The sequence below is a fragment of the Electrona antarctica genome (genome assembly GCF_951216825.1).
Source record: "Electrona antarctica genome assembly, chromosome: 12".
NCBI classification, from domain to species: domain Eukaryota; kingdom Metazoa; phylum Chordata; class Actinopteri; order Myctophiformes; family Myctophidae; genus Electrona; species Electrona antarctica.
In genome coordinates this window covers 44,337,764-44,362,948 of record NC_136793.1, presented here as the reverse complement: position 1 = coordinate 44,362,948, position 25,185 = coordinate 44,337,764, and the positions used below count along the sequence as shown (strand labels likewise).

At 40.3% G+C, this 25,185-nt stretch overlaps 3 protein-coding genes across 6 annotated transcripts; all 3 read right to left on the bottom strand.

Moving 5' to 3' along the window:
• Positions 1 to 375: 375 nt before the first annotated feature.
• Positions 376 to 9,389, bottom strand: entpd4 (ectonucleoside triphosphate diphosphohydrolase 4). 4 transcript variants are annotated; one of them, XM_079516676.1, is made up of 13 exons: positions 9,227 to 9,389; positions 8,716 to 8,847; positions 8,414 to 8,635; positions 8,063 to 8,268; positions 7,609 to 7,759; positions 6,142 to 6,245; positions 5,422 to 5,481; positions 4,803 to 4,933; positions 4,017 to 4,183; positions 3,527 to 3,851; positions 2,900 to 2,985; positions 2,645 to 2,806; positions 376 to 2,219 (listed from the first exon to the last, which is right to left on the bottom strand). In XM_079516676.1, exons 2-13 carry the CDS (start codon positions 8,721 to 8,723, stop codon positions 1,985 to 1,987), a joined length of 1,857 nt encoding a protein of 618 aa, XP_079372802.1. In that variant the 5' UTR covers positions 8,724 to 8,847; positions 9,227 to 9,389; the 3' UTR covers positions 376 to 1,984. The 4 variants fall into 4 exon arrangements, with proteins under 4 accessions (XP_079372802.1, XP_079372800.1, XP_079372801.1 ...); XM_079516674.1 differs by having other exon boundaries at positions 4,779 to 4,933; positions 9,227 to 9,388; XM_079516675.1 differs by having other exon boundaries at positions 4,779 to 4,933; positions 8,414 to 8,611; positions 9,227 to 9,388.
• A 938-nt stretch (positions 9,390 to 10,327) lies between these two features.
• Positions 10,328 to 16,302, bottom strand: chmp7 (charged multivesicular body protein 7). The gene is made up of 10 exons (XM_079515802.1): positions 15,693 to 16,302; positions 15,069 to 15,240; positions 14,583 to 14,768; positions 14,279 to 14,412; positions 13,428 to 13,476; positions 13,213 to 13,332; positions 12,321 to 12,419; positions 12,163 to 12,220; positions 11,767 to 12,051; positions 10,328 to 10,995 (listed from the first exon to the last, which is right to left on the bottom strand). The coding sequence occupies exons 1-10, from the start codon at positions 15,953 to 15,955 to the stop codon at positions 10,940 to 10,942; spliced, it is 1,422 nt and encodes a 473-aa protein (XP_079371928.1). The 5' UTR covers positions 15,956 to 16,302; the 3' UTR covers positions 10,328 to 10,939.
• A 1,492-nt stretch (positions 16,303 to 17,794) lies between these two features.
• Positions 17,795 to 25,053, bottom strand: lgi3 (leucine-rich repeat LGI family, member 3; the record flags this gene model as incomplete). Its single annotated transcript, XM_079516355.1, has 9 exons — positions 17,795 to 18,524; positions 18,606 to 18,696; positions 18,781 to 18,945; positions 19,038 to 19,207; positions 19,341 to 19,412; positions 19,619 to 19,690; positions 20,615 to 20,686; positions 23,669 to 23,740; positions 24,839 to 25,053. 9 exons carry the CDS (start codon positions 25,051 to 25,053, stop codon positions 17,795 to 17,797), a joined length of 1,659 nt encoding a protein of 552 aa, XP_079372481.1.
• Between the last annotated feature and the right edge of the window lie 132 nt (positions 25,054 to 25,185).

The following is a 25,185-nucleotide window of genomic DNA, read 5'->3' as shown; positions in this document are numbered from 1 at the left end:
GCAGCATACTGTTAAATTGATAAAACACCCATCAATAAACTTCAGCTTTAATCCCAGCCATTAGGATGGCAAACCTATTGTTGCACAATACTGCATCTCCTTTCTAATGTGGAGGCACCAGTTTGTAATGGTAACATACCCAGTAAAATAGCCATTATAGGTCTAATAAAGCAACTGCCAGTAAAGAGCCTTGCCCAAGAGCAGTTTAAAAGCATATGTGTGTGTGTGTGTGTGGGGGGGGGGGGGGGTAGATTGTTTCATCCAATTCAGATAAATCCAAGACGAATTAGGAACTTGAGCAAGCAACCTTCTGATCAGAAGCTTGCTTTTTTTTAGCCAATCTTACAAAACTTTTAGGAAACTAGAAAAGAAAAACACAGTATAATACATTTTTATTATTGGGTTGCCAAAATCTCTTGTTTGTGCAAACAGTTAACTACACTTTAATAAAAAATAATGGGATATGTGCTTTCATTTACCACCCCTTACAGCAGTGATCATGACAGCTCCAGAAAATGAAGCTCAGTATATCTGTAAATGCATGGAAGTGTATCAAAATGAATCGAACCACATCCCATGACATGAGGATGTCTACAGTGATTGACAGAGTAAATTAAACTGATGTGAAATGCACTCTCTACAGTGATAAGAAATATTGCACTGGTGTAGCCATTCCAAGGCTACACATTACATGACAAAATACCCTTCCTGCACAGCAGTACCATACATTCTGTTTCTTTTTTCCACACAAAGTGCTCCTTTCCACAATAAAATCATCATATTGCATTCGTGCCAGATTGGCAACGCATCTGTGATCAGAGGTTACTGTGGAAATGGCAGTTAACCTACACCATGACACAAAAAAAAACACACAAAACTTATCATGCATCTAAAAAGGCAAAATAAAAGTGCTCACACAAAGATAAAAAAGAAAATCCCCAGATGATGATCCCCAGATAATGGATCTTGAGTCATGATATTCACTAAAACAGAGATTCCATGGACTAATGCAGAAATTGTCTGCAAACTGCCAGAAAGAATTGCCTTTGACATTTTCATTTTCCATAGAAAATAGGGGCAGCTGCCATTTGAACGTCATGGAGTAGAAGCATATAAGGCTAGAATATGTATACTTTTTTATAACTCAATCACATTTGTAGTACATGAAAGGCATAGGTTTCAATATCTTTCAAAATAAGTTAACAAACTTTAAATAAAAATCTTAAAAAGAACCAGGTCTGAAAATGCATCATGCAAAAATGTTCGTCTCATTATCATCGCTCTCTTCAATGTACTTGGGTTAGGGCAGAGAAGACTGACTTGGGAGAATCATACACATTGTCCATTGTGCCTTAAAACCCCTGGAAACTTAAATTAATAAAAATGAATGTATTATAACAAACTTAAGTGTCATATTATTAAGAGTGAAAATAAACATTCATAACAGTGGGAAAAAGAGCATTTCTGAAGACGGTCTAGGTATAATAGATTACATTATGACTGAAATCTCAACAGTCACACCGCAGTGGCTACTTCTTTTTTCATGCACCTTAAGAAACAGATTGTTTCCTTTGTAAAACTAGGGTTGTTCAACTTGACTGTGGTAAATTTGTATTTATTTGGACTTCATCATAGAAGTAAGGGATTGTTCTTGTAACGTTTGAATGAGCATAGAAGACATACTATGTGATCAGCTGACGTGATGAGAGATGAGTTGGTTCAGACTGAGCGAGAACAGAGAGATTTGTTCCACTGACGTGGATTTTTGATTGGTTAGCTGAATTGCATAATTTTGGTAATAAATATCTGAGCATAACCACACCCATCCTCAAACCCAAGATTGTAAAACTTAAATGACAATATTTAAATTTTTTAGATGGATACCAGTTTAATACTTTTTTTGCTTACTATTATGTACATAAGCCGCTAAATACATAGATCATGAATTTGGGTTTCCAGTGGCTTTAAGGCTCTACTTTCAGTTTTAAAGGGTGAGAGGAAGAGTAGGGGAGCCCAGGCCCTGTTCCAACCATGGGACAGAGGAGGGGGTGCACCGCTGTGATGCACGTCGGTGGATGCGACGAAGACGCAATAGATACAGCAGAATGGACAACAGCACGACTAGGAAACAGGCCAGGAATAAGTAGTGGTTGTTGACAAACGAGAAGCTATGCCGCCAGTGGGAATGCACTCCTTTCAGGCTCTCCTGCGGGATGTCTCTGGAAGAGGAAATTCAAACACTTTTGTTAGACAGGCTTAGCCAAGAGAGGTGATATTAACGAATATAAAAGCTTGAAATGCACAAATCCAACGGTCAGGCGGAAATAGCAGATATTCTGAGTGTTTCTGCTTGGTGTATGCATATTTTCGTCTGTAGTTGGAACCAGCATAAGGGACCCGATTCATTGGACCAAAAGCTAAAATGCCATGCCACTAAATGCTAATCCTTCTTGGTGCTCAGTTGCTCACCTTTGAGCCAATAAGTGTTGGCATAAGGGTGTGTGAGCATTTTCCACATCGAGAACTTTTATCATGGTTGACGCTCCGTCTGAGAATTTAATGTTTTAGAACAGATCACTGTCGACTGTTACTGCTGTGACCCCCGCTGTTTCCAACCACTGTATTAATTAAATATGCGTCTTACCTCAGTGGAAGAAAACGTGTTCTGTAGAGGATGGCTCCAAGTGTCCACTGCACCTCCTTTTCATAAACCAACAGTGCAGTCTTCAGATTTTTATAATTTGTAGGAAAAGAGAAGCCAGAGTGGAATACCTCATACATCCAGGATGATTTAAAACACTGGTACCTGCACAAACAATGTTGATGACATAATGTTGAGATTGGATATAGTGGTAAGCCTATAAACCAACAAGGAATGTTCTCTGATTGTGCAACTTACTTCAACCTGTGAAGATCAGCATGTGAGGCATAAAGGCCTGAGTCAAAGCGTTCCTTCAAAGTCCTCCACTGGGTGGCGCAATAACTCTGGGGATGTAATAAAATCCAGCCAGATTAACTTCTCTACAGTGATTTGAAATATTCTATTATTAATTACATAGCAAATCCAAAAATGAATCTGTCTATCCATCCATCCATCTTATCTATATATCTTTTTTATATTTTTAAATGATACTTAGTTAAAACACGTACAAGTGTTGTCCCTCATTCAACTTTAAGGGTTAAGCTTCAACAAGCTACAGCTAGAGACTACAAGACATCTCATCGATGCACAGCGCGCAGTAGGCTTTATATGTATGAATGTATGAATCCACTGGTGTCGTTCAAAGGTGGGTGATCTACAGACTCACCACATGTTGCGTGTGGTTTTTGGAAGGAGAAACAGTAATGGATACTAACAAAAATGAGACAAACTGTTGTTCTTCGCTTCCTGCATGAAGTGAAAAACAGCTAACATAACCATGTCATTGTCTGACTAATCAAATATCGCCCAGCGGTTGAAATATCCACCACCTTGTATGTAATCAACACCCCCCCCCCCCCCCCCCCTATGCTATAGAGCGCTTACCTTGGCAGCTCTGGCATATGTGGAGGAGTTATAATCCCCACCCATTCGAAGCACATCCTCTGTGCAGTAGTAGAACTCGGAGAAGCCATAGAACTGGCTGTTGTTGTAGTCAATAGATGGCTGATAGATCCCATTCAGGGATGTGTGGGTCTCGTTGGTGTGGTTGAGAAAAGGCTGGAGCAGCTGTCTGCACTGATCGAAGTCCCCTGTGCCTCGCAAGTACAGCTTCTGGGCAGTCAGTCCAACCTCATCCTGTAGGTCTGTGGGTAGACATGGGTCCAGCAGGGGCGACTCGGCTGTCTCACCTACATGCTGGCCTAAGAACCTGGTGGAAGGATTAATAATGGAAAACATGCCATAAGGTATAATAACAATGGTATATGCTCCTACACAGTAAATTAAGGTTTTACTGTGTAAACCGTGTCAGACAACAGTCTTATAAGAAAAACTAAATAAAGAATCTGGAAATCAGAGCCAAGAATGTTCTTACTTGTTTCGAGTCGCAGAATTTCTAACAAGGTTGTCTTCGTATCTTTTGCGCGCTGCATTCCCACCGAAACCCAGGAAGGTGGACACGTACACACGATAAACATGCTCTGTGCGGTGCGCGTCACATCCCAAGTTGAACTCTGCCAGCAAGTTCTTAGCAACTTCCTCCTATAAGACATATAAATCAGCTAGGAAATGATGATGAAGGCCCACATCCAGGCATCTTGTTATCTCCATTATCTGTTGCAAGTTATTTCAGAAAAACCCACAAGTCTAATATACATATACATATATATACACATACATACATACATACATATATGTATATGTATATATATATACACATATATATATATATATATATATATATATATATATATATATATATATTAAATTAGATGAGGCTACAACAAACTAAAGAGGTACACGTGAAGCTGGAGTTGAATGGCATAAGGCAGCATTGAGGGAGAAAACAATGTGCACAAGGAGAACATGCAGCAAGTAGTACATCATTAATGGATAAGAATTGAAATGCTAAGTAAACAACCCCAAATCTCAATTGAGTGCGTCATGGATAACCTGCATTGTGTTACAGTTACAGTATTGGATGAAGAGTACTGTACTTTATCTCCACAGGACAGAAATGGTGTTAACCAGGTAATGACAGAAGTTGAGGTGAGTGGAAGGGGGAGAAGAAAAGAAAAGGGGTTGAGCAACAAAATCAGAGACAGCACAAAAAACGGAATTGGTTGTGGATAATAACCTGTTGTGGAGAAGCAAAGCTTACAGTTTTGGGCACTTCGTATGCGATCTGCGTCGAGACGCCACCCATGTCCAGGACACCAGCAGTCCTTTTCCTCACCATTGCCTCCTGCTGGTCGTTGCCTGGGACCTGCACCTCTACAACAGCTTCCCCTTCTGGTTTAGGAACCAGGGAAACATGGCACATGTTAAAGCAAATTAATATAAACTAACCACAAAGCCAATAGAACGTTTAGAAACATATCATTAAGTGGGTGTGTGACTGACGATAGCTTAATTCTTAGGAAATACAACCCTTTTGCCACATTTAACATGCATACATTTTTATTCAGCACAAAAGAGAATCTGTTAGATCATCATTGTGTTATACTGTAAATATATCTTTCGCATGCCATGGCATGGGTTTATTGTACTTATTTATGCATTAACTAAAGTGAATGTCATATTACCCAGTTGTTTGATGGTGTGGTGAAATTCAAAATGTATTAGAAAAAGAGGCCAACCATCTCCATAATACAAATTATTTACTTTTTCCTTTAGGTCACATAGCTTGTGTCTGTTCCAGTCATATCAGCAAATACGGATATGACTGTGACTCACATTGCCACGCAAACTAATTTGTACATTCCTGTTTGGGCACTTACCATTATGTACATGGTTAAATTTTCCAAGGACAAAGTTGATCCCAATCCACGCATACACACCTTTAATAGTAGAAACAAAACACATTTGGGAAGTTATAGAACACAAATATGTTGTACTATAACCACAATGCAATCTATAACCACTCCATCTCAGTCAGATAGGATGTTCCTCTGTTGTCACAGTTGACTGGACATTCTTTTTTTTTTTAAAGATATTTTTTGCGGCTTACGCCTTTTATTGATTTTTGAAGGGACAGACAGTAGGCTGACAGGAAACGGGAGAGAGATGGGGGAAGACATGCAGTAAAGGCCGTGTCGGGCTCGGGAGTCGAACCCGCGGCACACTGCGACTGGATTACCAGTCGGGTGCCCAGACGGTTACGCCACCGCCTGGGCCATGACTGGACATTCTTACCAAATATTTTGTATGTACTGTAGACATACATTTCATTTACATAACATATAGATATATGCTACAGTATACACATCCCTGCCACACCTACTGTATCAGCACATATTTGCACTATTATGTCTATTGTCTAATTGTACACTACATATTTTTGTCCCTAATATTTTAGTTTGTTTACAGTATACTATTCTGCTGCTAAAATCTTATACTTCAAATATGGCATTATAGGTATCCTGTTATCCTGTTAAAACAACTTATATTTCCCCTCAAAATCAATGATTTTATCTTATTTCATCTGTCATTTTGCCTACCTTCCTGCTTGCCAGAAATTACTTCCACATGGGAATCCGAGAACAGGAAGTTGAAGTGGACTGGGATGTCCGTCCGAAGATCTTCAAGAAGTGCCTCTTGTTGGCTGAGATAAAACAATAAGGCAAAGTGAGCAGTGAGGAGTGCTCCTCAGGCGGGTGGAGCGGTTGTGGGAGGTGGGTGTATACTTCATTGACTGGGGTACCAGAGGGTCCCCAAGGCTCAATACCTTTCCCACTCCCCTGTACACCAAATATCTTTGCTAAAAATAGGCAATCTACAAGCTCACAACTCATTGTGAGCTTGTAGATCAATTTTCAGAAATTGTTCGCCTAGTATGGTGGGAGTGGCTCAGGGGTAGAGTAGCCGGTAGATCGGCCGGATGGCAACCGGGAGCCTACCAGTTCGATCCCGGGCTCCCCCAGAGTTAGTGTCAAAGTGTCCTTGAGCAAGACTCTGAAGTCTGAACCATAGATATATATAAGAAAGGCTAGATGTCTCATCCGCGCTGCTGGCCAATGGAGAGCAACGTCGCTACGTGGCGGCCATCTTACTTCGGGGCAGCATAACATTGTGTCTATGGGGCATGTACTTTTTAAATAACCGTAACTCAAATAACCACTCAATTTTCAACCGATTTTCAAACGGTTTGGTTTGTTTTAAACGTCAGAGACGTCCGCATACTTATATGCTTTTATATGACATTCATATAAAATAAAATAAAATAAACATTAAGCAGATAAGCATCCTGAATCATAGCCATGTTGATAACGTTTGTAATAAACCAACCAGTTTGTAAATCCATCAAGATTTGAGCGAGTTATTAGTATTTTTGTTTGAGCTGCCATAGAACATACTGTACTGTAGCCCTGAGGCAAGATGGCCGCCGGGTATATACAGTATATATATATGATATGTCTATGGTCTGAACCCATAATTGCTCCCGATGTGGAGGTTGGTGCCTTGCATGGTTTCCTCCACCATTGGTGTGTGAATGGGTGAATTAATGCATCTGTGTAAAGCACTTTGGATAAAAGCGCTATATAAAAAGGCACCATTTACCATTTAGTAGGACCTGCCCAGAATAATGCAAAAATAAGGCAAAAAGCGTGGCCAGGAGCTACATTGCTGCCGGGTCACAATCAAGTTTTGGTCAAGCCACAGGGGAAGTGGTTAACAGGCTTTTCTGCCTTTCAAACAATGAAGCAGGAATTTTGAGAGAGTGAAACAAAAACATACAGTATGACTGATTGACACTTCAAGTCCCTTCACTGCGTCATTGGAGCACAAAACAAAGTTGAAGCCAGCTGAACTATGTTTGTAGCGCGTCATGCCAGTCACACAGTAACAATTTAAGTGTTGGGTATCAGTTGTTAGCTTCATGTCGCTGGCTTCCACTGAAAATGTCTTGTAGCGTGTTGCTTTGTCGCCACATGGGTGAATGCAGCATTAGTATAAATAAGGCCTACCTTTCTGAAAGGACTCTCATTCCAGCTGTGCACAAGATGTACAGGGGTGTTTCCTGGTGCTTGTTTTTTGGGATATGTTGGGCTGCAAAGCTAAGCAATGGATAAATGTAGTCACTGGCTTTCTCAGGTGTTGTGGCCAGTTCAGAGATACCTGTGAGCACAAACACAAAATAATTAGATATGGTTATGACAGACAAACAGGTTCAGCATTCTGTAGTGGGCCAAGACCATCATTGACAGCCCCTACGGTCTTGATTGAATGGTGCTTTTATTTATTTTTTAAAAACATAAAATTACTAATATCAGCACCACTTGGTAATACTAAAATTCTTGTTTAGTATACTTGTTTACATAAACTATCTTTTGATTTTAGAAAGTCTGGTGTGGTCAGGTCACAGTGGTTCATATACAAAGCCACTGTGAGTCATGAAAAACCTCAAGCTTCTTGTCTCACCTGGCTTAATCTTCATAACCACTGGCTTGCGGTGCTGATCTCTCATTTGTCGGATGTCCAGCAGTTCATGAGGATTGCCATTGTGCCGGGGCCAACAGTACACAAACACCCTAGAGCCACTGCTGCCACAATCCACCACAAGGCCATAGTTGAGATTGGGGTTGCTGGTGTCCGTGGCCTCCACATCGGTGAGCCTAGCCAAATGCCTTTTGACGAACAAACCCTCCAAATTAGTACAAATTAGGATGAATAAATAAACTTGCTTCGTTGCATGCATTCTGAAAAACTCAATTATATTTCAAGCTAAACGGAGTGCACAGAGTATCTTCATGTGACTTCTCACTAATTCACCTGTGGAAATGACTTTCCTTTCTGATCCAGCTGTCATGTCCCTTTCCAATGACAAGCAAGAGGTAAATGAGTCCCACCACGCCCACTGCCAGACCGATAAAGAACAACTGTCTGACAGAAGGTAGTAGGATCCGAGGAATAAGATGAGATGGTAAACTGAAATGCCAGGATGCTGGGAAAAGGCACGAGAAGCTGATCCTGGCAAAAGATGGAAGGGAGAGACTGAATGCATTGATGGCTAAATAAATGTAATTAAATAATTTGCATTTTCAAGCACAATTGGACTGGCAAAGTACACCTACCTTCCCATGTTGCTGTGTATCGTCTTTAAGTCGTTAGATCATTATATAAGTCATGGGACAGCCAGCTGGAGGTTGGTAGCACCAGAGCCCCATCCTCTTTTCTTCTCTCTTAACTCTAGCCATGATCTTACCCTGACAACACAAAAATAAGGAAACAAATGAGCAAGACCAATAGTTCAAAAGTGGTTGCTACATTTAGGCCACCCTGGACGAATGCTGTTTTGGGAAAGACATGTTCAGCTGTGGTCAAAAATCGACTTGGCATGATGGCATCGAAACGCAAACATAATGTTCTAAGTAACTTGTGACGTTGCCTGCATGCATGCATTGTATTCTCGTTCGCATAGGTCTGTAAGGGTGGTGAAAACACGATTAAACTCAAATACACTGAAGCAGCATTTAGCCAGCAAACTGACAACAGCTAAACATCTACTACTACTCTACTACTACCCTGTCTGTTAAACAAAAACACGTTTTAAGAACACGGTCTGTAAATTAGTGTCATACTTACGATTTAAGACCCTTTCGGGTAAAACAAATCGTGGTGGCGTCCAGATGAGATATTCTAGCCGCTAGCGAAGCTAATCGCGACGCAGGTCTCTGCTGCTCAGTGACGTGGCAGTCGTGGGTACGTTTGATTTTACCTCTACCTCGTCTGGAAGGAAATCTTCCTTGGAGGTGTCGCCTACCAATGGTCTAAGTTATAGCATAGAAATGATAGAATCCATAGATCTATGCTTATAACCACAGCCATGTAATAGGTCTGTCTATATCTAAGCCTCTGCTTATAACAAGCACACAATACTGCCAATTTAGCCAAAAAGAACAGATCTTCTACAAGCACGCGTTACTCTTATTGTAAATCTGGGAACTCATTGTACGTACATACAACTCAAGTTACTTGAGACAGTACATGTACTTACTAAGTCTTATACACTAATACAGTACTTGACTGTATACTGTATACAATTACTTTACTGGAGTTTTCCTCAATTTTCACTATTTTACTTATTAATTACTTCTACTCCAGTACATCTCAAAGGCAAATGTACTTTTACTCCACAATTATTTGAAAACGTTATTACTAGTTACTTAGATTTTGATTATTATTACAAAACATGAATTAACCACGTCAGCCCTGTGCATACTTTAAAGGCTATTTGAAAAGAATAGTTAAGCATTTTATACATTTGGAAACTTGTGAAATGGGACATTTTGCAAAATTAGTTGAGTACTTTTACTTTCAGTATTTAAGTATATTTCAATGCAAATACTTTTGTACTTTTACTCACGTTGAAGTACATTTTGAATACCAGACTTTTTACTTGTCTATAGGCTATTAGCCTATTGTCTATATTGTGGTATTGGTGCACAATGTGAGTACTTCTTCCACCACTAATATTGAATCATTTTTCTTGAGAGATTAACTTCTAGATCCATTCTTTTTGGAAACCTTGTTGGTTCTTTTTTAATTTCTCAATTACATTGGAAACAGTTACATAAAAAGTATGATTTTCTATTTAAGTCATACATCTTGAACAGTAATAAAGGTTAACATAATACAGTATTACACATTCATTGTGCACAAAATTACATAAAAGAAACAATCAACCCATATTTAAAATAAACTTTATTTTCTGAAACATATATTTGGTAAAACTCACTTACAGTGGTCTTACTACTCAACACTTGCAGGCATTGCAGTAGGCCTATTTGCAGTTGTATGTAATAGAATTTTGGCATGATTATTTATTATCGTATTGTATATTTAAGTTCAAAAGGCCACTTAAAACACAGCATTGTCCATGCTGGACATTTACAAACATCACACTATACATACATTTAACACACCATAGAAAAGGCAAGCTGTTTAAAATCATTTGAAAATATTACAATTCTTAACTGGGATGGCACACCAACAGGGTTAAAAACATTGCCGTTGACCTCCACATAACTTTAGAGCGAAAACAACTTTCAAGATGAGAAAAACACATACTTGTTGGCATGCCACCACGGCAAAATAGTTTTAATTTGTGATGAAGGAAAGTGCCATGCCCAAACTTTCTCTCTCTCCAGTACCCTGTAACTGCTATTTTACTTTTTAGGATTTACGCTTAAGGATTCTGGCCTTTAAGACAGATTTGTTGTTAAAATGCTAATTCAGAGCCTGTTCAAACCAATCTGAGGACTAGGAGTTGAAACTGGTATTTCTTTGTTTTCGCCATCATTGCGCAGGTTCTAACCTCTTTGCTGGTGAAGACATTTCCTTATGTTGAAAACCTAGTGTGTGAGACAGAGAGAGAGAGCAAAATAGATTATGACATATAGCAAGGAACATTAATTTCACAGTTGGGTGTTACAGTATAGCCTACTGTACATTATCAATACAGGTATGTGACCACAGTGGAAAAGATAGAAACATGGCATGTCATCTGTTGAGAAGGACCACCAAAGTGTAATGCTTCATGGTGTCGTCCACTCAGTTAACAGTTTTTGTATTGAGTTGTACTTGAAATGTACTGTAATTCTGCAAACTGTCAATAAATACTTCAATCAATCAAGGCAAAGGAGGGCGGAACTGGACAAGTAAATTAAATTTTCATCAGTTGAAAGTAAGTGTTTCAGTGTCCAATAATAACAATAACAACTAAATTATAAGAAGACTCAACAAGCAAAATTCATGGAGACCCTTGATCCACATCAAGCCTCACCATCAGACCTCCTCATCACCTCCGATCAGGGTTAGGCACCTTTGCGTCAAACTATTGTGACACTCCATTCCTTTAAATCATGCCATGCCCTTCATTAAACACTCATCATGTATAATTATCTGTTTAGACTCTCATTTCCATTGTTCCATCTGCATACTTTCTCATCAACATAAGACTGAAACCACAACAAAGCTACGTTGACAAAAAAAAAAAAAACATCTTGTAGAACTTCCTGTCTCCTCCTGTCCTCCACCTTTTTTTTTCATGTCGCCCCTGGTGTGTATTTGTGTAATGACCTTAACGGGTAGATTCTTTTTAGAGAACGGAGCAGCAAGCTAACCTGAGTCTGCAAGGGTTAGGCGATTCAATTCTTTCTCCAGTTCCTCATCAGTAATATTGAAGCAGCTTTGAGGTACAGTTGGCAAAGAATTCAGCAGATTGCTGCCAGGGAGACTTGGCTGAGGCTCCCTGGCAGGCGATAGAGGGTTGGTTGGGACTTCAGGTAAACCGGAGATGCCATCTGGCGATAGAGGGTTGGTTGGGACTTCAGGTAAACCTGAGATGCCATCTGACTTCGAGTCTTCCAACAAAGATTTAAGCTCTTCTTCCAACTCCTCTGTGTCCTCTGTATCCACAACAGATTTACATACTTAAAATCAAACTGAAACAGTTACTTGATTGTGTATAATTTAAAGTTAACATTTCAAAAACAGAAATACAAAAAAAGACAGCACACCTGAGCTGGACCCGCCACCAGCTATAATCTGGTTCACTTCATCCTGAGTATCACATAACTGCTTATATCAAAGGGAATAGAAAATACATTTTAGTGGTGTGAACATGAAAACAAACAGCAAAATGTTATGATATAACTTGTTCCTTAACGAGTCCGACCTCCTGAATTTGATCCACAAGGCTCTCAGCGCGCTCCACTGACACATCTTTAAGAGAGAGGCGCAGGGCAGCTACTCCAGCCTGGTACGCTTGTAAAACCTACAAAAGCAATTTACAATTAAAATGTAGGCATTTAGCAGACACTTATCTAGAGATTTACAAGTGACAAAACAGAATAGGCAGAGTAAGCAAGAGCTATAGTCAATAAACAGGTAAACAGAGTAAACTGGGATACCAGGTAAACAATAATCCTAGCATCTGCAGCAAAGAGTCTCCTTTATGTGTCTCCTACCGGAACTGCTGCTTCTCAAATTATTGGCTTAGGAATGAGACAAAAACTACAAAATATCCATGAATTCAAGCCTCCATGGGGTGAGAAATCGATAGGAGGGGGGAAAAAAGTAATTTTGGGGGTGAACTATTTAGATTAGATTAGATTAAATGTATTGTCACTGCACATAGTATACAAATACTTTGACAATGAAATGAAGAGTGGCGTCTAGCCAGAAGTGCAATACAGTAATGCAGTAAATGAGAGAATACAGAAAAATGTACAGTATGTACAGTAATGTATACAGAACTATCCCTTTAAGTCTGTCCATTCAGCACGGACAGGTTATCTCAACAAAAGCTAGGGCTGTCCTGTCTTCAAAAACAAAACATAGTCAATTATTAGTCATTGACTAATAGATTAGTTAATGAATGAGTCATTAAGGAAATGACTCAGTCAATTAAGACCAAACTGACCATTACATTTAGTATAACAGCACAGCCCTAACAACTGCTTGTAAATCAGGCAGCATGTAATGAACATGACTAAGACATACATTATGTTTTGCATTTATGTCACAGCATTTTACCAACATTATCACTGAATATGAATCACTGTTACCAGTTTATCAGTCTGTGACTGGGCTATTCTGTCGAGGATTCCTTTAATATTCTCCAGCTGGGAAAACAATTTGTCCGCTCTCTTTTCAACCAATTTCTGGCCTCTCAAACACCTCAGAGCCTGTGGAATACACCATGGGTATGACCAGGGAAAATGGAATTAAAGGTTACAACAATATAAACAATGGGTATAGCGATGGGACAATAGTGGGAAACCTGCGATTTCTTCCCTTCCCGAAGCAGTGCCCTTGCTTCTTCTCTGCACCTGCAACACAGATAATACAATCCAGCATCAGCAGAAATCACACTCAAACCCTGACCTTGACCTGAATATCAGTCAATAGTTTCATTGGTGATGCTACCAAAATCAAGTCTAAAGCGTTATTCATAGCCTGGATTTTCGGTGGCGAGTTGACCACCGAACTACAACATGACGTCACGAGCCGCGGTGAAGAGCAAACCACCGCCACCGCCCCAGCCCTTCTCTCTGTTTTTACTCACCACCGCTCAACGTTATTTCAGCTCCGGTGGTCAGCTCACCACCGGAGAGGTGGCCACCTCACCACCGAAAATCCAGACTATGAATGAGCCTTTACAGTTATGGCCCAGTAGGGCTGACAAATAAATAATTGAGCGTAGAATAATTGTCAACTCTGAAAGTGTACGGAATCTACAAATGTAACCAAATAGACCTTTAATTCTAAACTCAAGGTGCCTTCACACGAGGAAATTGCAGGCAAAGACATTAAAATGACAGGATTTGGGTCACAGAGACAGATGTGTTCATTTCTGCCTATTCACACAAATGATGTGAATGCTGTCAATCTCTGTAAAAAATATTTTGGAAACAGTACTGAATACTAATGTAATAACATACAGCTTGTGGTGTGGGGTGAAATTAAGCCCCGTTCATCCGAGCCATGTAGCTATGTAGCATCGCATCAATTTGAATCTTTGTATTGACTTTGTATGTAATCATGCCAATCAAAAATGTCTTTGCCTGAGTAAAAGAGTAAAAGTAAAAGAGTAAAATGTTTATGCGCGAGTTTAGGTCTTTATGGTCATACTTTTCAGACTCAACACCCAGTGCATCCACTCTCTCTCCAAGAAGTTTCTCACTGCACTGCAGCTGATAGATGCCTATATCTACGTCACTGACCGGAGATACACGATCTTGCCCAGGACGACAAAACTTGACAATCTGTTATGGGTGAACGCAGAAAAACACAATAGATGGAAATCAGATTACAAGTGTCACAAGACACAAAGTATAACTAAATCTGTCACTGAGTAAACTCTCCCATCACCATTTGTCTTTAAGATACTACAGTATATGTGCACCTCACAAGGTGTTTTCAGGCTACGCTTTACCTTCTCGCCTTCATGCAATGAAACTATCACTTGCTTTTCCCTCTGCAGCTGGAGCACAGCCATACAGAGGGTACTTTCATCAGTGCAAACATGGGAGGATAGTGCACAAAGTTCTTGAAAGGACAGGAGAGAACGGCTGGCAAATGCACTGCTCTTGTATGCAGCCAGCAATTCTGCTGCTTTCTCCTGCAAGACAAAAGTGAAGATTCTGAAGAATGTACATTTTACACCTATCGGACAAAGTTTCCAAAAAACTTTACTTATAATCTACTCAACTAAGTGGTTTTCAAAGTGGGGTCCTTAAGGGGGTTCCAGGGTGCCCTAGCGAAATGATAGTTAGGAACCAAATTGACCCATACAGGCAATACAGACAGAGTGTACAAATGTGTCAGGGAGAGTCCATTTGTACACACTTGGGCGTCCGTGGCCTAATGCTGCGGAAAACCAATTTGTAAAAGGAACCACTACTATATTCTACATACGTACCTTTACTAGTTCTATGACAACAAACGACTCTTCCAAAGGTACACGACTGCTTCCCAGAAGGGTGGAGAAGGTCCATTTAAAAGGTTTCACCAGTAACAGGCCAACACCCCATGACAGCCAGCCTGAGTCCACATTTGCAGCAAACTCAGATTCTCGTTGAACCTTCCCAGCCCTGGAAAAGGTGAAACAAGGAATAAAATGTAATCTGTATGCACAGATTCTGAAAAAGAAGGTGGAAGCACTGCTATGTTGCCCTTGTGTATTGTAGTGTGTTGCTAGTGTGTTTGTTGTGTCTGCTAAAGTGAAGCGAAGGACAACACTACATCTACATACATAAGTATACTGGCATTTCATACCATTGGATTGGATTGATTTGATTGAAATTTATACTTTATTAACAGTTTGCACAAAAACACAAAAAGTAGGCCTACAGTTTAACACAAATACAATGCTATTAAAGGATTGAACTCAAGGAGGAAACACTACGGCTTGTTTCCATTTTGGTCCTGTATGGATTTGTCGAATATTTCGTTTATTTTCTATATTCACGGTATTTATTGTATTGTTGCTATAGCTATTGTTGCTATATATGCTACGCCTACTGTAAATTATTATTTTGTATACCTGGCCATGGACTGAATGACCGTAGGCAAGCCCAAAGGCAGAGTCCCCTTCCTCCTGAAGATCTTGTTCAATTCTTGCAGATTGACACACACGGTTCCTCGACTCCTGCAGCTCTGTATGGCGAGGGACGACCAGAAGTCCATTTTACTGTCCCAGTCTGTTGTGTTCACATCTCGGTTTTCTTTGAAGTCGGAAAACAAGAAATTCATTCGTTCGTCGTCTTCCCACTCAGGTGGCAATGCCATTTCCGTGACATTAGACATTTTCCACTCTAAATGTATGTAAACTGGCTGGCAGACGGCTTGTAAACAGACAGCCCTAGTTACTTCCAACCCCTTCCAACATGCACCATGTCAGTGTACATGGAACTCTAACGGCAAAATAGCTACCGGGGCACAGTTCACTGTGGGCTCTGATAAGGTCAGAATCAGATCATCAGATGTCTCTTTATTGTAAAGATAGATTACCATCTACACGGTGAACCTCACCATGATTCATGGAAATCAGGATCGCTAACATAAACACATTAGCTCATCAATAAGCATCGCAAAAACATATGGTACGATTGAGCTAAAGCACAGAACGGCACGAATACGCGGAGCTTATTTCGTAATGTGTAAAAAGACGTTGTGTCCACCCTCCCAGGCAGTAAGAATTCGCAGAACATGCGCACCTCCTTGGCTTTGGACGACGGACATCAAAGCTGCGCAGTTTCTGCGCATCCAAGCAAACATGCGTGTCATTTATTGGCTTATTCACAAATACATTGGCAAATTAGCAAACTCAAAAGTCAGGGGAGTGGATGATTTAATTTGTATTATACGCATATGCTGCTATTATTTAATACAAATTACTATCCATGTGAATATAGCCTGGTAGGCCTACATATTCTACCAAATTGGAAGTGCATCAGCAGACATCTACTGGCAAGTTGCAGTATTACCTATAGCATTACATACATACAGGCAACAGGACATCATTACACATTTTACAGAAAGTTAAATTCAGAATGATGTGGTTTAAATTCCCTGTTGAACACAGTTGTATTGTAATATTCAATAAATATGAGTTACTTTGGTTACAGAGTCATGCATGGCTACAGACTGATCCACAGTTTTTAAATCAGCTCTTCCGAACATAGGCGATAAGATTACATGCACATTCATTACATGTGATCACAAAAGCTTATGCCTCATGATGGAAATGTAGACTACAAAAAAATATATTGCTTAATGCAGTGGTTTTCAACCCTTTTCATATCAAGTTCCATTAGCATTATGTATTCAGCATTTGAGCCACGAACCACCATTTGATGACATTTAGCCTCTCAGACCCAAAACTAAAGAATATTTTGTTGTTGTTGGATATGATTTTGTCCACAATTCCATGCTTTAGGTAGGAGATAACAGCCAAACGATCAAAATTATTTTACATTATCTAATGGTGTAAACTACATTACATAATGCAAATAACAATAGTTTTAACAAGTCAACTCGTGAGAGCGTATTTGGTTTCATTTTACACTTTCAAGAGTTAAAGATATATATGGGTTACCAACTCTCCATCTATTAGCTGGGGACCACCTGGAACCCCCTCGAGGACCACTGGTGGTCCACGGACCACTGGTTGAAAACCACTGGCTTAATGAGTTTAGTGCTCTATCAAATGCCAGTTGTGAAGTGGCATGCAGAGTCTGCAGACGGCTACAGTGACCCATACGAAACCTGCATAGTTTGATTCAATTAGGCTACATATGAAATACCATTCAATGTGAACAGTTCAGTAGATGCACATGCACACCATTCCTCATGTAAGAAACATACAGCATGACAGTTTCCAGTTTCCAGCTTATGAAAGCAGTGACATATTGCACAGTGGCATGATGCTGATATACTGATGCTGTATTCAAATGAGTTAACTTAAATGAGTATTGCTTAAGAATAGAACCATCATCAGAGAAGGAACCATGTAATAATAATTAGTTAGCCTCACTTAAACATCTGGTAAAATAGCAGACTCTCATGGCTTAGACAAGTTGCAGTCTTTTCCACATATGGCACATTTTGATAAATGCTTGCAGCAACACCTTACCTTCAAGAGGTCTACTTAGCACTAAGATCTACCACCAGGTGCTGGTAGGCCAGCGTGTTGCCTTTGTAGCTGGCAGCCAGCAGAATGTCCTTGTTATCTACAGACACTAAACTGAAGCCCCTGGGTGCTCTCATGTTAAGCTCTTGGAAGGGCTGGAAGCGCTGAGTGAGGTCATCCCATAGATAAACTCTGGAGAAGGAGAAATCACTCCCTAGGAGTAGGTACTGGCGGAGGCCCACTGTAAAGGGATACACGGCCATCGCGCCACGTGATGGTAGGGTCTGGATCTCCGTGAAGCGCTGTCCCTCCCAGCGAAGTATCTTGGAGTCGCCGATGAAACGTGTGAGGCAGAGGTAAAGAACCTTTCTTACCCAGAAGTGCTTGACCATCTGCACATCTGCTACTTCTGTGATCAGGGAGTGAAACAGAAACTGCCTCTGACTTCGGTTCCACTGGTAAACCACCGGGGGCTGGGAGGCACTAGACAGTATTAGGTGCTGCCTAGAGCCAGCATCAAGGAACTCCACGTGGGTGTCCCGATGCCAGGGATGGAGGGATTGGTGAGAGTAGAAGCCATTGCTGTTCCACCGATAAATGCTAGTGGAGCCTGCCTTGGAACTGTCTGCTACCGCAAAGTACCACTCCCCATCCAGCTGGAAGGTTTCTACAAAGTTGGGCTTCCGCACCCGAGTGGTATCAATGTCTTGGATCTTTACGAAGCGCTGTGGGTCCTCTTCCCACCTGTAATAACATAATGAATTCATGTTAAATGTCTGTTTAGTATATACTACTAAGGACAAAATAGTTTCATAGATGTCTTACTTGTAGATGTGTGATCCTCCAAAAAGTTGAGCCACAACCATGTAAAGAGTGTTGTTTATTACAACAGGTTTGCAGTACACTGCAGAGCGAGCTGAGAGACACACATAGGAACACATATCATTGAGAATTTTGTGGTACAAACAATTTCACACAGGGCCAGTCAAAGCCTACTTACAGGTTATATTATGGAACATCCTGAAAACCATCTCCACATGATCCCATGTATACGTTGTGCAGAACCCTGACTCAGGCTGCGCGAAGGCTACAAATTGGTCTCCATTGAATTCATAGGACTCCACAGACACAGAGCGGAAAGGGAAGGTTTCATAAACAGCAAAATCTAGAAGAGAGAGGCACATTTGGTCATCAGCCTAAAAGTGGTATGTTCTGACATTATGTTCAGCATCAATTTAAAAATGTGTATGGACAAACCTGCACTGTTGCAGTTGAAATCACGTGGGGTGAGCTCATGGATCCGGCGACCTTGGAATTCAAACGGGCTGGCACAGTAGATGGCTGGCACAGAGGTGTTGGTCTTCTCCATCCAGTCCACCAGCCACTTGATTTTACAGTCACAACGGAGAGAGTTGCCCCGCAGGTCTCTGAGTTACATGTGACAAACAACAATTATTGTTCTTAACAAATGTTGGACAATGAATTAAACAAAGTTGTATTGTTAAAGTGTGGTATGGGACTCAATTTAAAGTACTTGGTCCATTTGTATACAGAACTTACAAATCTGTCAGGATGTCAAGATGTTTGAAGAGATCTCTTGGGAGTGTCTGAAGGTTGTTATTTGACAGAGAGCTGTAACATTCCAGTGAAAGGATTCATGAATATGTATTGTATTGTTGTAGAGAGCATGTCATCAGTGTTTCATGCAGACCTCTGTCTTCCCATTTTCTGTCCGTACAACTGACAGAGGGCATTGCACCTCAACTTAACAACACAAAAACAACAATGATATAATCAGACAATACATTTTATGAAAATAAAAGTAATAATGTACTCACAGATGGGTCAGAGATTTAAGTCCCCTGAAGGTATATTTTGACAAAGCCTGGATGTCATTGTTCTCTATGAACCTGGGAGGTAGATGTCATTTTCAGAGAATTAATTATTCATATTTCACACATTGATGGCAATCATCAATCATGCAAAGTTTGTACAGAATTTCACAACTGGAGGGGGAGTGGTCTTGTTCTTCAATAAACATGGTGACCTTACGGGAAAACATTACTTTATGGTCAGCAATCAAATGTGGGCAAAAAAGTAAACATTGTGGTGATGTTTGCACACACATTTTCTTTGGTCATGTTTTTGTTTCATCCCATTGATTGGAAAAAGAAATCTATGTAACAGTTGTTTTAACTGTTAACATGTCAAACAATTGGTTTTGTAAGCCAAAAGCAGTTAATTTAGTCTGCCAATACCTTACTCATTACAGGGATACACGGGTGAATGAAAAAAGGGCTCTATTTTGTCAGCATTATTTGATCTTACTCTGTCTTTGTGTTGTCTGTGGCTATAGAGGACATGCACACAGCCCGCTCTCAGCCAGCAGAATCTGCGATATAGAGATATTACTTTATTAGCCATCACAGTGGGTTGCCAAGGTACATGCTGGCAATGCAAATGGCTTGGAGCTGGGCTGAAGCCAGAGCACCACAATCACTTGATGGAGCTTAATGCATGGCCTTTTTGGAAAACTGCAAATGCAAGGCCATCAGCAAACTCACATTTTCTAAAGACCATCAATTCAAAAAGTGGCATATTCAGCTCTACCAGACAACACAAGGCCATAAGTGTTTCTATAGTTGGAGGATTAAATATTACATTTGCAGGCCATGTTTCCCAGACTTAAGACCCCACTGCTGTAATCTTGCAGTACTAAAAGCAGTATGTTACAGATTTGCACTCCAAATTCCTATATTTGTGTGGAATGGTCACCAGTTTATTTCTGTTCAAAATGTGGTGCATTAGTTGTTTACATGAAGTGCGACACTTACAGATATTGCAGTTGAGACAGACCAGCAAAGGCATCATCAGATATCTCATTGAATGTATTGGAGTTCAGCAAACTGCAAAAAATGAAGGAATAATAATCAAATCAAAGTCTACAAAATAAACAACATATTAGTAAAGAAAACGCACATACAAGGTCATATAGTACAGATAAGGTCATACATAAGGTGAGTGTGATTCAGAAGACACTAAACATTGGCACAAGCACACACGTGCGCATGCAGTAGCACACACACGCACGCATGCACGCACGCACACGCACACACACACACACACACACACACACACACACACACACACACACACACACACACTCTCTCTCTTTCTCTCGCTCTCTCTCTATTGCATCTGAGTAGACAATAAAGTCTTTGTGTTTGACAACAGAAGTGAAGGGAGTCAGTCATTGGTAATGACACTGATACAGAGGCACTACTCTTATTACTGCTATGTCACCACTGTTTTCAATAACCATTCATTTCTAGTGGCTGCAGTCCTGTCATTGTTTCTGCAAAACAAGACATATGCATGTATTGTAATATATTCTACAAGCAAAGGAGGAGAAGCAGAGTGCCTGATTAAAACAGTACTTTGAACACAAATAAACAGTTTTACAAAGTGTGATACATCTCATAAATGGCCCAAGCAATGTTTTAACCACAAATGTTCACAACTGCCACAGCCTGAGGAAGACAGACCTACAGTATGAGTATACTGTAGTGTGTTGAAACTAATCATGTTCTGTATGTTCTGTCTCTGAGTTCTAAAACTTTGCCTGTACTTACACAAATGCATTATACATTGTAAAACAGTGCAGTTCAGTGTCTACTGTCTACTACTGCATATTGTTGCTGTCGGGAGTTAGAACCACCTAACTCCATTTTTTGATTTTTTTTTGCATATATCTGTGCTATTGAACACCCTTTACCTCTGTGTGTTGTTTTGAAAATATTGAACCAATAGAAAGTAGTAAAAACACTTTACAAAACCTCTTAACTCCATTGGACCCTCAAACTGTCTGCTAAAGCAACTAACTCCACCACCTCTCCACCTCTCATGCAAGTAATTGACATTAAATAAAGTTACACCACCAACTTTGATGAGGCAGTATTGCTTTGTTTTCAAAATATAAGGTTTTCTTAATTTCCTTATTTATTTATTTATTTGTTTATTTATTTATGTATTTATGTATTTATGTATTTATGTATTTATGTATTTATGTATTTATGTATTTATTTATGTATTATACGCATTATACGCCCCATGCTAAGTATCCATTGTGTGGACCACTTTTCCCATAGCTTCTCTGTAAAAACAGAAATAAATGTAATTTCTCATGGATATTATGTAATCATCATCATTATTATTATTATTATTATTATTATTATTATTATTATTATTATTCAGACTCCACCATGGCCCGTAGCACTAGCCCCTTAGATAGCACTTTATGTAGACTTAGATAGTATTTTAAATATAGCACTTTATGTAGACTTAGATAGTATTTTAAACAGTCTTATAGCATGTTACGTAGACAGCACTAGAATTGCATTTTATGTAGTCATAGCACTTTATAGTACACATGTATAATATATAATATAGTATAGTATGTATAGTTTACATAGATACTCCACTGTTGCGTTCTTAGCTTAATACGCATGTTTCATGATAACTACTTTTTATGTGATGTATGCCATGCTTTTTGTTATTGCTTAATGTATGTCGCTCTGGATTAAGAGCGTCTGCTAAATGCCTAAATTGTAAATTGTATTATTATTATTAGGCGACGTACTCGAGCATCACGCAAGTCGGGAACAATGCAAGTCGGGAATACTCCTTCACCTGATATAGTCGTTGAACATGTATCTCATATTTTCTCACACAGGCGAAGCGGTTCAAAAAACGTTATGCAAAGTTCGGCCAATCAGTTAAGTCCACACTCGCCCTCCCAAACCCACATAAATTTGGTGTGTTGGCACTGCACACACAAGTTTAAGGCCGACATACAGATAGACAGACAGGTTTCATGAATTAGACAATAGATTATTATTATTATCATTATTACTTGTTACTTGCGCGAGCGGAGCGCAAGTACTGTTTTCGGCTGCGTATGTCGGTGACTACCTCGGCCAATCGACGCCACCAAGAATACACAATCCCTGATTGGCCGAGCGACGCCACCAAAAATACACAATCCCTGATTGGCCGAGCAACAACACCGACATACAGGGTTTCCACACCTGAGCCGAAAGCCGCGGACGTTTTCGGCTGTCTCCCAGCTTCTTTTCCGGGTTTTTAGACAGCTGGTGGATGGAAAAGAAGCTCCACCCCCGCGGCAGGTTGCCGCGACGGACAGATTCCCGGAAACGCTTGCCCCTATGGCTGGTACTATCTCATTGAGATAGAATGAGCACTTCCGCATTCCATTGTTACTATGGGAGTCAACGCTAGTGTTGCCACTACCTTACTATATTGCTCTGGTTGACAGGAGTCAGAGGTAAGTTGCGCGCTCTGCTCGCGCACAAGTGGGCCATTCATGACCAACTTGTGTGCAAAGCGCAAGTTGGCAGCTCGACAGAGTGCATTTCTAGTTTTCTTTTGTATTCTGCACATGTTTCTTGTTTATGGTATTTAGTCTTTATTTCACTCTTGAGTGACGTAGGCCTATTGCCATTTTTGACTAAATGGACATGATCATCTGAATGTCAGTTCTGTGATTTATCAGTATTATCAACCTCAATGCATCACACATGTGCCACAATATCCAACTAAAAACATCTAAAACATCTGCCTTATAATGTTTGATTGGCGCTAGCCCCTCCTATGCCCAGCTTTGTGTGTCTGTGTGTACCACGGAAATGATTTGATTGGCTGAGCACGGAATGTGATGTATGATGATGTATGATGATAAGAGTCTTTTTTTTAAATGGCAAGTGTAACAAGATTAAAAAGTTGATGATTAGTGATCTGTGCTTTGATAACTGTGGTACTGCTATGACAACTATCAATAAATGTATATCTATGGAGGCCAGAAAACTCACAGGAACTGTAGCATGTGTAGATGAGAGAATGCTCCTTCTGGAATGGCTGTGAAAGCAGCATTCACCATCGTCCTGAAATACACAGGTGATTTTATTATAATTAGATGCAGGCAACACTGGCTGTTACTGTTACAAAGTTCAGAGAGCTGAAGTCATCAGTGGTTCATGGTTGCACCATAAACTAAAAAGTTTGATAAAACATGAACAATGTTTGAATGGGATTGTCAGAGCAGAATAATTTGTTTGGAAATATTTTGACAATGACTCAATTAGGGCCACTCCTAAATCTTTTTTTAAACCAGCACACAACTTCCTTATTCACATCTTCTGTTATGAAAATGAGGACACATCCACCTGCCTGTGCTTTTGCGTTCCCTTCCCTTCCCTACAGGCACACCAATGTTAAATCCCATTCATCCCATTATCAATTAGGTCAATAGCAAATGAAAGCACGTCCTTTACAACACTCTCAAAAAATTGTAACTGCGTCCCGTTCAGTGCTCAGCTTTTTATTTCATTACAGGTGCTCCACTTACAGACAATCTACTCTCCTTAAGATTAAATCTCTCAGAGGACAAGTAGGTCCTCAGCTGTGAGATATGAAATCTATTGTTAGTTTTACTCCCTCGAGTTCAGTCCACAGGGTTTCATTGCTGTACTTTCATAACGGTGTGCGTGTGCTCCTCTCTGCCAGGATTTCTTGACTCTCGTCCAGGAATGAGAAGAGAGTGCTGGGTTGGAGACATCAAAGTGCCCATTTTGTCATCCGTTAAAAGGCATGGAAGTGCTGCATAGGCAGAGCCTGTCCCATAACAAACATTCACCCTGGGTAACATCAATTGCATTTGTTCTACAGTAACCAATATTGTAGCAGTGCATTGTGGTTACGTAATTCTCTCTTGCACTGTACACCTTTCTCTGCCAGGATACATCAGATCAAACAGCAGTGTGCAAATCTTAAAATCCCAGATGTTATAATAATATTATAGATATTACAATAATATACATTATTTTGTGAGGTGATGTAAGTATTGCATTAACTCACACAATAAGAGCACCCAGACCACGCACACAGATCACTCATCTGCTGACCCTTCATAAATCAGAAATAGATGGATGGATTGGACTTTCCTTCATATCTTGGGGAATGACAAACATGAATTTACTCACAGAGAGATGATTCCAGGGGGGAAGGACTTTGGTATAGCCCTGGTGTCCACGCAGAAGGCACTGTCTTTGGTGCAGGAGCAGGTACTGGGGCAGCGGGGTATCTTGGTGGGTCTCTTGGCCTCTGTTTCCCCCAGGAGGCTTAAAAACATGCACAAGTTGGACAAGAGGAAGAGCGTCAGCCATCCTGGAGCCCTTTTCGATCCCACTTCCAGCATCCTTCCGTCAGAGCCCGGTAGAAGAACAGGGTGGGGTGTGAAAGAGCCCGGTAGAAGAACAGGGTGGGGTGTGAAAGAGCTTCTAGAAGTTTGGGTTTGTTTTCCCCAAGTGGAGAACAGCCAATATAGCAG